The 13,489-nt window shown below is 37.4% G+C and overlaps 1 protein-coding gene across 1 annotated transcript in view; it reads left to right on the top strand.

The window, feature by feature from the left end:
• The window catches only part of myo10l1 (myosin X, like 1), a 66,026-nt gene extending 55,273 nt beyond the window's left edge, over positions 1-10,753 (top strand). Inside the window, exons 26-40 of the mRNA XM_051112369.1 lie at positions 288-531; positions 959-1,054; positions 1,142-1,235; positions 1,318-1,373; positions 1,459-1,601; positions 1,795-1,989; positions 3,638-3,795; positions 3,914-4,037; positions 4,143-4,440; positions 4,567-4,774; positions 4,913-5,049; positions 5,568-5,691; positions 6,701-7,180; positions 7,619-7,810; positions 8,910-10,753. Of these exons, the coding sequence (XP_050968326.1) occupies positions 288-531; positions 959-1,054; positions 1,142-1,235; positions 1,318-1,373; positions 1,459-1,601; positions 1,795-1,989; positions 3,638-3,795; positions 3,914-4,037; positions 4,143-4,440; positions 4,567-4,774; positions 4,913-5,049; positions 5,568-5,691; positions 6,701-7,180; positions 7,619-7,810; positions 8,910-9,014 (2,654 nt within the window). The 3' untranslated portion in view covers positions 9,015-10,753. The remainder of the gene's footprint in view (positions 1-287; positions 532-958; positions 1,055-1,141; positions 1,236-1,317; positions 1,374-1,458; positions 1,602-1,794; positions 1,990-3,637; positions 3,796-3,913; positions 4,038-4,142; positions 4,441-4,566; positions 4,775-4,912; positions 5,050-5,567; positions 5,692-6,700; positions 7,181-7,618; positions 7,811-8,909) is intronic.
• The last annotated feature ends 2,736 nt before the right edge of the window (positions 10,754-13,489 follow it).

Here is a 13,489-nt window from a genome sequence, read left to right as displayed (position 1 = left end):
TGACCCTGCATAGACAGCAACGCAACTGATACGTTGAAGGCCCAGAAAGGTAGTCAGAATGCCGATAACAGTCCATGTGACATCAGTGGTTCAACCATAATTTTATGAAGCTACAGGAATACTTTTTACACAGAAAGAAAAAACAACCTTTATATAAACTTTATTCAGCAATTTCTTCTCTTTTGTGTCAGTATTTGACGTGCATTCTCTTAAAAATTGTAGAACAGCTGGGACAATGGTGTTTTTGACCTTATGATATGTAAAAGTCTCTTCTGTCTCATCCATAGCTGGTTTGATGATCCCATGGCGCAGACGTTGGTGTGTTCTGAAGGACGACACGTTCATGTGGTTCCGCTCTAAACAGGAGTCGTTAAAGTCAGGCTGGCTGTACAAGAAGGGCGGGGGCCTATCCACTCTCTCTCGCAGGAACTGGAAGATGCGCTGGTTCGTTCTGCGTGACTCCAAGCTCATGTACTTTGAGAATGACAGCGAGGAAAAGCTGAAAGGGACAATTGACATCCGCTCAGCCAAGTAAGTATGGAAGGAATAGGAAACAGTATTGGTATCATTAGATGTCTATTGCCTAATTTACACTGCAAAGGGCACAGGAGTGCTTCTGAAGTAGCATGTAGGTGTCTTTGCACAGACTTTTTAATGCTCAAAGGTGGTGTAAATGCATTTACACAGCTATTGCAACTGTATACTTTGATCCTGAAATGGATCTGAGCATGCATAATTTGGCTTTTATGCAGCATTGTGGATATACACTGAATTTTGAGCAGGCACAGAGCAGCCTCAGCTCGGCTGTGTGAAGACATCTCAACCTTTTGTGATTGTTGTTTACAATTTATGATATCTTGCCATTTACTTATTATCCAAAGAGCTTTATATAATACAATTCTTACAGAAACACTGGATCAGCCTATGGTATATATATATTATATATTTTCCTGTTTAGGGAGATTGTGGATAATCACGAAAAGGAGAATGCTCTGAATATTGTCACAGATGAGAGAACATATCAAGTGTTTGCTGAGTCACCAGAGGATGCCAGGTATGCTGACACCTTTATCATAATATGTTTTTTGTAACTGGACCAAACTGCTCACTCTGCGCTCTTTCTTTTGCTCTCTCTCTTCAGTGGCTGGTTTACAGTGTTGAGTCGGGTCCACAATGCCACCCCAGAGCAGCTGCTGGAGATGTCTCATGAGCAGGCCAACCCAAAGAACGCTGTGGTCAGTGTTATTATACGTAATGCACTTTCACCATTAAACCTCCTTCCTATTTCGACAACTGGCTTTGCTCTCTTTTTCTCAGGGCACACTGGATGTTGGATTGATTGATTCAGTTTGTGCTTCAGACAATCCTGATAGGCAAGTGTCAAGATAATCAAAGGCTGAAATTGCTTATAGCACTTGAAGCTGAAGTGTGTGTAAACTTCTGTTTCCTTTCAAATAGGCCCAATTCATTTGTGATCATCACAGCCAATCGTGTGATTCACTGTAACTCAGACCTGCCGGAGGAAATGCATCACTGGATCAGTCTGCTGCAGAAACCCAAGGGAGACTCCAAGAGTGACGGACAGGAGTTTCTGGTCAGAGGTGAGTTATTCATCTTGTAACCTGAATTTAGGTACCAAATAAATTTAATTTGTGGTTGATTAGTTTTAACGTCAACAAGTATTTGGATTCAAATTGATAGTGTTGTATTAAGGACAGTGTATATTTTAGGTTCTGCAACTTATCAATATTTCCTTTAACTGTATGTGTGTTTTTGTGCCGTCTTGTGACACAGGATGGCTGCACAAGGAGATGAAGGCAGGAGCCAAAAGTTCTGCTCTCAAGCTGAAAAAGCGCTGGTTTGTCTTGACTAACAACTCTCTGGACTACTACAAGTCTTCTGAACGTAATGCATCTAAGATGGGCACTCTGGTTCTGAACAGTCTGTGTTCAGTGGTCCAGCCAGAAGAGAAAAAGTTTAAAGAGACAGGTGAGTATAATATGATCATGATATGATGTGATTGACTGTTATTAATGTTATCAAACGTATAATATGGAATTGCAGCTCATGTTGCTTGAGTAAGTAATAGAAGTTAATATGTTAGTCCTCACTATAGCTGTAATAATATCAGCACTAAAGAAAAACATATTTGAAATCACTTTCACAATACTTTTTACAGCTGATGAACAAACAATGACATTCAGTCAGAATCCACCAAAGCCAATGTTGCGAAGTCCACAGTTTTACATCGGAATTGGGCTACTTTAACACTTTTGCCGTGGGTTGTTTTTCATGTTTGCAGGTTGAAGTGATCTCAATAAGGTGATAATTAGCCCCAATTAGAATGTGAATTTTACTATTGGAATGCCAGTAATTTTTGAATAGTTTTGAAGTTTTGAATAGCAATTGAGCAGATTTTGTTGTGAAAACCTGGCAACTTTTACCAAAACTTGTGCATTTAAAGTGGCAAACAACATATATGTGACCCTGGACCACAAAACCAGTCTTAAATCGCACAGGTATATTTGTAGCAATAGCCAAAAATGCATTGTATGGGTCAAAATGATTGTTTTTTCTTTTTATGCTGAAAAACATTAGGATATTAAGTAAAGATGATGTTCCATGATGATATTTTGTAAATTTCCTACAGTAAATATATCAAAACTTAATTTTTGATTAGCAATATACATTGCTAAGAACTTCATTTGGACAACTTTAAAGGTGATTTTCTCAATATTTAGATTTTTTTGCACCCTCAGATTCCAGATTCCAGACTGCTTTTGTAGTCAAGGGTCACATATGTAGTGTGTGATTATAATAAACATTTTTGTTGGTGAGGATGCTAACAGAGTTAGTGTTATATTTAGATAGTTATATTTATAGGTGTGAACAAAGTCCCTTAAAGGCAAGTCATTTCACTCGGCAGCCATCTTTGAAACACCTCTTGGGCAGGCAAGGGCAGCTCTTATCTTTTTGAATGGGGAGACATAATATTCTCCAAAACTGTTCACCAAGCTTACGATTAAATTTATGCTCCAATAGCGTTAAATCAGCCAGTGCGCATGCGCAGTACTAAGCGCACGTCTCAGAATGCTGACTGTTTCTATAGCAACTGGGACTTCTAACGGCAGCTGCAGTGATGCGCTGACTTAACTAATCAGCGAATGACTCTTTCATTAAGATTGTAGAACTTTGCGGCCATAATGAGCGTTGCATCTTTCCCCATTCAAAACTATGCGAGTGACAAGTCTTGGGTATTCTGTAGTCTTTAGTGTGAATTGACCTTTAGACAAAAATTCTGTTCTCACATTTGATTCAGCATTGAAGAAGCCAAAAAATTTAGTTTGGATTTATCAGAAAACATTTAAAAAAACTGTTTGCAGTCTGTGATTAGGAGCAATTACAGTGTATTTTTAAAGCTAAAAATGTACAGCCTTAAATCAGGAAATGTGTAGTATTTCATATAAATTGTATAGTTTTATATATAAAGTTAAACAAATTTATTTCTAATACAAGTATTTAAATTACTGGTTATATGTCATTACTTTTGTATTTGTTTTTTAATAATAAACATATGCAAATTTTTAAAATTATGGATATGTTTACGTGGTGATGCTGATGTCTGGTTACACTGCAGGTTACTGGAACATCATAATTCATGGGCGTAAACATTCATACCGTCTGTACACCAAGTTGCTGAATGAAGCCATGCGCTGGGTGTCTGCCATTCAGGGTGTCATTGACAACAAGGCACCCATTGAAACGCCCACCCAGCAACTCATTAGGGACATCAAGGTAATCAGTTTTAGAAACATAAATTTGGTTAAAAGGTTAAAATGGATAAAACTTAGTATTTCATACAAATGGTACATAACTCTTGGCCTTTCCCTTAACTTTTTTGCCATTTGTGTAGGAAAACAGTGTGAACTCTGAGGCTGTGGAGCAAATGTATCGAAGAAACCCCATTCTGAGATATACCCAGCATCCCTTGCATTCACCTCTTCTGCCACTACCATACGGAGAGGTCAGCGAAAGCCGTGAGTATCGTCCATCAGCAAAATAATTTAAACGTACAACACACAGAAAGTGAATTTGAAATTTTGTTGTGGTTTTATTTCATTTTCCCCTCTTTTTCTTTGCAGTGCAAAAGGAGAAGGGTTATGGAAGTCTGCAGGATGAGGCAGTGAAGATATTTAACTCACTTCAAGAAATGGAGATTGTTTCAGACCCTGTCGCCATCATCCAGGGCATCCTGCAAACCTGCCATGATCTGCGGCCACTAAGAGACGAGGTGTACTGTCAGCTGATCAAACAGACCAATCACGTGCCCCAACCCAACAGCCCTGCAAACCGCGCACACTGGCATCTGCTCACCTGCATGAGCTGCACCTTCCTGCCCAGTCGCGCCATCCTGCGCTACCTCCGATTCCACCTGAAGAGGTAACAGAGAGAGATTATTAAACTCATTATATAGCATCTTGAAGTTGAATAACGAATATATGTCTATTTTAAAGGTCATGTGACAAACACTACGTTTTTGGTCTTACTCTGTGTGTAATCTTTCAGGGTTAGAGAGCGTTACCCTGGCACTGAGATTGAGAAGTACGCCCACTTCATTGGTGAGTCCTTAAAGAAGACGAAGTCCAGGGAGTATGTGCCCTCTCAGGAGGAGATCGCCGCCCTGCTGAACAGACAGGAAATGACAACTACTGTGTACTGCCATGGAGGAGGGTCTTGTAAGATATCCATCAACTCACACACCACGGCTGGAGAGGTAAGAGGAATAGAAAGAGATTTTATCAATTTTATTAGCATACTCAGACAGCATTTTAACATCTCTGCTTTGAACTGTGTAATGAAATGACACAGCATATCCTACAAATTAGCATGAAAATGACGTCTTATTACTTAGGTGGTGGAGAAGCTGATTCGTGGTCTGGCGATGGAAAACAGCAGAAACATGTTCTCTTTGTTTGAGCACAACAAGGTGGAGAGCCGGGCTATAGAAAGCCGTGTAATTGTAGCAGATGTACTTGCAAAGTTTGAGAGGTAATGAACAGTTCTAGATGACTTTTTATAATTGGTTGCTCCAAAATACCTATATCATCTATAAAACCTATATGTGATCCTGGACCACAAACCAGTCATAAGTCGCACAGGTATATTTGTAGCAATAGCCAATACATTGTATGGGTCAAAATGATCAATTTTTCTTTCATGCCAAAAATCATTAGGATATTAAGTAAAGATCATGTTCCATGAAGATATTTTGTAAATGTCCTACCACAAATATATTAAAACTTAATTTTTGAGTAGTAATATGCATTGCTAAAAACTTCATTTGGACAACTTTAAAGGTTTTTTTTTTGCACCCTCAGATTTTCAAATAGTTGTATCTCGGCCAAATGTTGTCCTATCCTAACAAACCATACATCAGTGGAAAGCTTATTTAGTGATCTATAAATTAAAAAAAGACTGGTTTTGTGGTCCAGGGTCACATATTTCTGTTCATGTTGTTTCTGTTGGCTTTATGACTGAGGCTCATCTGCACTGCTTTGCTCTTTCAGGTTGGCAGGAAGTGAGGATGAAGAAGAGGATGGGCCCTGGAGGCTATATTTCAAGCTTTATTGCTTTCTTGATGTGGAAAGCATGCCCAAAGAAGGAGTGGAATTTGCCTTCATGTTTGAGCAGGTAAATTGCATCATTCTATTTTGTAAAATTTGTATTACCATTATAGAAATTCTTAATATTGAGTCACTGGGTTTAAATCACATAGTCCTGCTTTAAAAATGTTACTGATCTTGTTAGTAATTGTTGCTACTTTAGCTATTGTTGCTAACTGTTTTCATCCCCTGTAATCTAGGTTTATGGAAGTCATGTGTTTTAGAGTGTTTTCTGAATAGAATTTACCTAAAATATGCTAAATCTTATTTACAGACTTAACATCACCAGAAATCAAATATTTCTCTAGTAACAACTGGCAGAAAAAAATGCTTTACAATACCAGTCAAAAGTTTTGTACAATATTTTTACTATTTAAAATAACTATTTTCTATTTGAATACATTTTAAAATCTAATTTATTCCTGTGATTTCAAAGCAGAATTTTCAGCATCATTACTCAAGTCACATGATCCTTCAGAAATCATTCTAATATTCTGATTTGCTGCTCAAAAAACATTTATTATTATTATAATGTTGAAAACAGCTGAGTAGATTTTTTTTTCAGGTTACTTTGATAGAAAGTTCAGAAGAACATTTATGTGAAATAGAAATATTTTGTAATATTATAAATGTTTTTTTTTTAATCACTTTTGTTCAGTTTAAAGCATCCTTGCTTAAAAAAAATATACTGACTCCAAGCTGTTGAATGGTAAAATGTTACAAAAGCTTTTTATTTCAGATAAATGCTGATTGTTGGAAAACTCAACTGTTTTAAATATTGATAATAATAATAATAATAAATGATTCTTGAACAGCAAATCAGCATATTAGAATGATTTCTGACAGGATTAATGATGCTGAAAATGTAGCTTTGATCACAGGAATAAATTACGTTTCATTAAAGAGTAAACATATATCACATTTGTACAGTTTTTGCTTCACTGTCATGATTTTCCCCCTATTTTTCTCCTATCTTGTGATATAGCATTTTTATTTTCATTCTTATTATCATATCTTATTTCTCACTTTTTTCTTAGGCTCATGAGAGTCTCATCAGTGGTCATTTCCCGGCCCTCGAGGAAACCCTCCAGCACTTGGCAGCCCTGCGACTACAGTACATCCACGGTGACGTGGCTCGTACACCCTGGAGCCTAAGCAGCGTCTACCCTGTTGGACGACTTCGCACACGCATACTCCAGTCCACTAAAGCAGGGGGTGCTGGAGTGCCCCTGGCTGGTATAGTAGGACCGGGAGGTCACACTTTAGAACGCCGGAAGACCAACTTCCTGGACGGGACGCTGAGACGCAGCTTCAAGACGGGATCGCTGAAGAAACAGCGTGTGGAGGAGGAACAGATGTTGGAGATGTTTGTAAAGGAGGAGATGTCAGCCACACTGACCAGCGTGCTAGAGAAATGGAGCCGTTTACAGGGCATGCCTCAACACCAAGCCATGCTCAGCTACATGACCATCATCAAAGAGTGGCCTGGTTATGGGTCCACACTGTTTGATGTGGAGGTATTAATCATTTCTTTGAGGCTCAGAGCATATATCCAAAGTTTTGCCATGAACCTCTAGGTGGCGCAGTCTGATAGGTTTAACTCAGTATGATATTATGACATCATCACGTGGCGCAGCTGATTGGTTCTTTTTATATCAGCAGCCCATGAGCTTGCTGCTCAACATTTAAATACTGGCTTGCTGTTGCAGTGTACCTCTATAGATCTGCTACGGGGTGATTCATGTATGCTATATATGGGGGTTATTTCATATATGTAACATGTGCAGAAGCAGTATTTCTTACATGCTCACAGCAGCAGCAGCAGCAGATCTAGTCCACCAAGACCAAACACAGTAACCTTGTCATGTACATTAAGTAAGTCTCAGTTTTTAGCCACTGATGGTAACTGATATTACTAATTATATGTGTTTGTGTTTTTATTTGTCTGTCCACAGTGTAAGGAGGGCGGCTTCCCTCATGATCTGTGGCTGGGAGTCAGTGCTGAGAACGTCTCTGTGTACAAACGGGGTGAACCCAAACCACTCGAAACTTTCCAGTATGAGCACATTGTTTTCTTCGGAGCACCTCAGCCCAGCACATACAAAATCATTGTTGATGAAAGAGAGATGTTCTTCGAGACGTCTCAGGTAAAACACTTCTGTGCTTCTGTAATCAGTGCTGTAATGGACAAATTTTGTATAATTGTTTGTTTTAATGGTTGAAGAGCATTTAAATCTTTTGAGAATGTATGTCGCTGGCCAAAATGGTGGGGTCAGCAAGATTTTTAAACGTTTCTGAAAAAATAGTCTTAGACTGCATTAACTTGATCAAACATACAGTAAAAACATTAATACTGTGAAATGTTGTTAGCTGCTTTATATTTTAATATATTTTAAAATGAAACTTTATTCATGTGATGGCAAAGCTGAATTTTCAGCATCATTACTCCAGTCTTCAGTGACACCTCTTTAAGGTGTTAAAGTTCTTAAAAGTTCTTTAAAGTGCATTTTGACCAACCTGTGAAGTCTTAAGTAGCTGTATTTCTGTTCCCTCAAATCACAGGTGAAGTCACCATCTTCTCTTCATTAAAACTGCTAAACAAATTAAATAAACATATCATATTACAATAAAAATTAAAGGGATAGTTCACCCAAACTGATTACTCACCCTCATGTTGTTCTAAACTCAGAAGACCTTCGTTTATCTTCGGAGCACAAATTAAGAGATTTTTCATGAAATCCAAGCTTTCTGACTTTCTGACCACATTCAAGGCCCAGAAAGGTAGTTCAAGGCAGTTGAATAGTCAAATGAAGTCGTTATTTAGTTTTTTTTGCTCACAACAGCTATGCTTGTAGCTTCATAAAATTAAGGTTGAACCACTGATGTCACATGGACTATTTTATCGATGTCCTTATTACCTTTCTGGGGCTTAAATGTGCTAGTTGTGTAGCTGTCTATTCATGGTCAGAAAGCTCTCGGATTTCATCAAAAACATCTTAATTTATGTTCTGAAAATAAACATAGGTCTTACAGGTTTGGAACGACATGAGGGTGAGTAATAAATGACAGAATTTTTCTTTTTTGGTGAACTGTCCCTTTAAGACACATTTTACGGTCTTTGTTCTTAAATTAAATCTATAAGTCTAGGACTTCTTATTTAGCCACTATATTCCCTTTTCCATAGTAGGATTAGCATGTGATTTTTAACATCCTGATTAACAAGTTTGTTTTGTTTTGTGCTTCAAGGTGGGTGAAATCACTAAGATCATGAAGGCGTACATCAACATGATCGTCAAAAAGCGCTGCAGTATCATGTCCATCACCAGCAACAGCAGCGCCTGGATGAGGTGATCGACACCAGCCACCGTTCAAAGTGTCCACCAACACAATGTGATGAAAGAGAAGTATACTACTGACCGTTACTGATTGGAGAACGAATGAGAGCAGAGAAGAAATTCACCTCTCAGACTTCACCTCTCCAACGATTTAACTTAACCTACTGGAATCCTCTGTATACCTGTCCTAAATACAACAGCACACATTTATTTAGTATTTATCGGACCAATTTCATCTTTGCAAAGCACAACAAAGCCTGGTAACCTGCTCACTGTTCCCTCCCCTCACTGCCAGCACCCTGACTGATGACCAAACTTATTTATTTCCTTCTCTCTATCCTCAGTTTTCAGTCAGTGATGTTGTACCTAACCGACTACCACTCCATTTACTGGTAGTTTTACAGAGGTGTGTATTTTGTGCTTGTGAGATCAGAGTTTGTGTGCACACACACACACAGGTGAATGCTTTGAGGAGCATATACAGAGCCATTTTGTAAAGCCATGACTGCTGGAGGCCATTCAGAAAGCAGGAGGAGAAAGCTATGCTTTAACATTCCCATTAATCTTAATGGCAGCTGCTTGGCTGGAGCAGGACACCCCAGAAGTACGTGATTTGAATTCTGCCATCTTTGCTCATGGCCGCTCAATTTCACATACAGGTTATTTTTGAGCCAATCACCTGAGCCATACGACTGGAGCCACAGGAAAATGACATCATGGCAGCTCTGATTGGCTGATGGCACCACATGCACAATTGCTTAAAATATATTGGTCACTGATAAAAAAAAAAAAAAAAAACTGCTATAATATAATGAAATGTGTGCAATTTATATGTTGCTTCCAAAGAATTTGCCTCATGCACTCAAAAGTGTAGTTATGAACTCTACCAGCAGAGGCCACCTGGAGTCAGTCAGCCAATCAGATCGCAGTATATCTGGAGCCGGCAGTTTGTGAATATCAGTCTGCTCGTTCTTGAGACTGTTCACACATTATAAATGCAACAAACATCCTATTTTGTATTAAATGCCAGAGTCTATAAATACATAAGCTGAAGTGTTACATTTGATACTGTGTAAATGATTTGTATTTACAGTTACAGTGTTTCTGTTTTTGTTATTTTGCCAGTGATACAAAGCTTGTGTTAAGTTTAACTGTGCCAAGGCACAAAAGCAAAACCATTTTGGACCAGTTTGGTAATTTAGAGTGTTCAGCAAAAACAGAGCAGTTCCTAAGCACCTCTATTTACTATTACAAAAATCGGATAACGGTTATTAAGTGTTATGCAAGTAGAGCCAGGTCTGGCTGCCCAATGCAAGCAATGAAAAGTACTGTATTAAGCGACAAAAGTAAAGATTCAATAAGCATGTATTTCTACTGTTTCAATACATATACGTAACATTAATTCTGAAACACTTACACTTATTCTATGATTAAAGCACTTAAACTGTTTAAAGCCTGTTCCACTAAGATATTTGATGCAAACATTATGGGCCCACAGAATGCAAGGCTATCATTCAAACATTTGGGGTCAGTAAGATATAATAATTTCTTGAGCACCAAATCAGCATATTAGAATGATTTCTGATGGATCATGTGACGCTACAAACTGGATGCTGAAAAGCTAGCTTTTTCATCACACTCGTTATTTTAAAAAGTACAATACAAAATGCATGTTATTTTTAATTTAGTACTGACCTGAATAAGACGTTTTAGATATTATTTGAGAAAATAATAGTTGAATTTATAAAAATGACCCCGGTCAAAAGTTCACATACACTTGATTCCTAATACTGTGTTGTTACCTGAATGATCCACAGTTGTTGTTTTTTTTTTGTTTGTTTGTTTGTTTTTTTTATTTAGTTTCATTTCATGAGTCCCTTGTTTGTTCTGAACAGTCCCTGAGTCCCTTGTTTGTTCCGCTGTTTTTCAAAAAAAAACTTAAGGTCCCACGAATTATTTGGTTTTTCAGCATTTTTGTGTATTTGAACCCTTTCCAACAATGCCTGTATGATTTCGAGTTCCATTTTTTCACACTGAGGACAACTGAGGGACTCATATGCAACTATTACAGAAGGTTCAAATGGTCACTGATGCTCCAGAAGGAAACACAATGCATTAAGAGCCAGGGGTGAAAACTTTTTGAATTTGAAGGTCAGGGTAAATGTAACTTATTTCGTCTTCTGGGAGACATATAAGTATCTTATGTAACTTCTGAAGGGCAAAAGTTAAGCAAAATAAGCATTGTACAAATGTACGAGAATTGTATAAATGTAATAAGAAATGTACACATCTTCATTCTGTTCAAAAGTTTACACCCCTGGCTATTAATGCATTATTTTTCCCTCTGGAGCATCAGTGAGTGTTTGAACCTTCTGTAATAGTTGCATATGAGTCTCTCAGTTGTCCTCAATATGAAAAGATCTCAAAATCATACAGTCATTGTTGGAAAGGGTTCAAATATACAAAAATGCTGAAAAACCAAATAATTTGTGGGACCTGAAGGGTTTTTTTTTGAAGAACAGCAGATAGTTTAAATGTTCAGGACAAACAAGGGACTCATGAACAACTATCACTAAACAAAAAAAAACAGCTGTGGATCATTCAGGTTACAACACAATATTAAGAATCAAGTGTATGTGAACTTTTGAACGGGGTCATTTTTATAAATTCAACTATTATTTTCTTTTGTGGACTATATGTAAATGTCTTTTATGTGAAACTTTTTCAGCTCAGTACTAAATAAAAAATAACATGAATTTTGTGTGACCCCTTTTATTTTGGTAAAATAATTAACATTTAAATTTTTGACCTCAACTGTAGTCCTTGCATACACTTGAAATCTCATTAAACTGTGAAAAACCAGCACAAAATGAGACAAGTGGGTTTTTGAATTTTAAAAAACGCCTTTGCTTAAGGAGCATATAAATCTTTTAAGGATGTACATTGTTTGCTGGCATGGACATTATACCCATTTACTTGACTGGGAAAGCCTCAAATTCTTTGAAGTGCATCTTGTCCAACTGGTGGCTAAACTTATGTAGCTGCATAATTGTTCCTTAAATCACAGATGAAGTGGCCATCTTGTCTTTACAAGAAATTAACATAAACGTCTTATATAAAAACAGAACTTAAGACACATTTGTAAAGTTTACGGTTTTTGCTCTTATCATCATTTTTATTTCGTTTTCTGGCATTTTGTCATGGCCGAAGCCTCGTTTTTGTGTTTCATTTCATGATGGAGCTCTGCTAAGACTGTTACCAGAGTGGCCGCCAGAGAGATGACAGACAGCAGACATGACAGAGATCAAAAATGGACTATAACACCAAGAAACATCATTCAACACAGAATGAGTCCAAGTATGCCTGTTGTTTTTATTTATGTGAGTATAATCCTGCGACAGTACCTGTGTAATTTTGCTGTTTGATATGCAACTATATTTGTCGGTGTAATGCAAGTTTTTTTGTGAACGTGTGTATGTCTGAATTTAACGATGAATTAAGACAAGGATAATGATGATGGAATATGATGATGTTTAGGGAGCTATGTGTATGGGGATTTCTATTATTGTAATGATTATATTTATGAAACAGAACGGGAAGGGTGGGTGAGGGTTTGGTGTATTTATCTGTTATGATGGTGTTATAGATGATAATTGGAGAAATTATGGTGCACCCTTTCATGCTGATCTCAGATTTTTTTAACCACAAAGGCTCAGACCAGCATTAAAGGACTGCCAACACTGACAAAAAGGATAGAGTTGACTTGTCATGAATACGTGGAGAAGATTTGATGTGAAGGTGTTTTGAAGTAACAAGTATGTGTTGATGTTATTGAGTGTGTGTGTGAGTGTGTGTGTTAAGAGAAGGTGGTGTCAGAGCAGCCGAGAAGACTCAGGTGCTAGCTTACACTCTGCCTCATACACACATATTAACACACACATGATCATAGACATGCTCACACACAAAGATCAACATAAAACATGCACACACAGATATAGCACGGTTGGTTCTGTCTCTCTCACACATTCATACTGGGGTCCTTGCTCAGCTGCAGGCAGCCAGTACAAGGCCTGAATGTAATTTCTTCATTGCCATTGTTATAATACTATAAATTATAGCTTACTCGAAAAAAAAGAATAATTGTGCTTGTTAAAATATTGAGAGAGAGGAAAAAATGTTTTCTTTTGTAACTGGCTTTACAAAATGCTTTAATAAATTATTGTAATTTATCTCAAGTAGTGGTTTCGTGTGTGTATTGAATATCCTAAATGGATCTGAATATCGTTTGCTCATAAACTGCTTGACAACTTCTTGTGTTTTATTGATTATCCACCAGAGGGTGCCAAAACATCTGGTTAGGCTCATATAGCCTATAAGAAAATATGATTAACTTATAATAAAGGCCTAATGCTTAACAGTTAATTAGTTTGAGTACAAATAATCAAAATAATTCAAATAATTAACATTAACATTTTAATTTATATGGTTTAT

Source organism: Labeo rohita, chromosome 6 (assembly GCF_022985175.1).
Source record: "Labeo rohita strain BAU-BD-2019 chromosome 6, IGBB_LRoh.1.0, whole genome shotgun sequence".
NCBI classification, from domain to species: Eukaryota; Metazoa; Chordata; class Actinopteri; order Cypriniformes; family Cyprinidae; genus Labeo; species Labeo rohita.
Note: the sequence above shows the minus strand (reverse complement) of the source record. Positions and strands in the feature narration are given on the sequence as shown.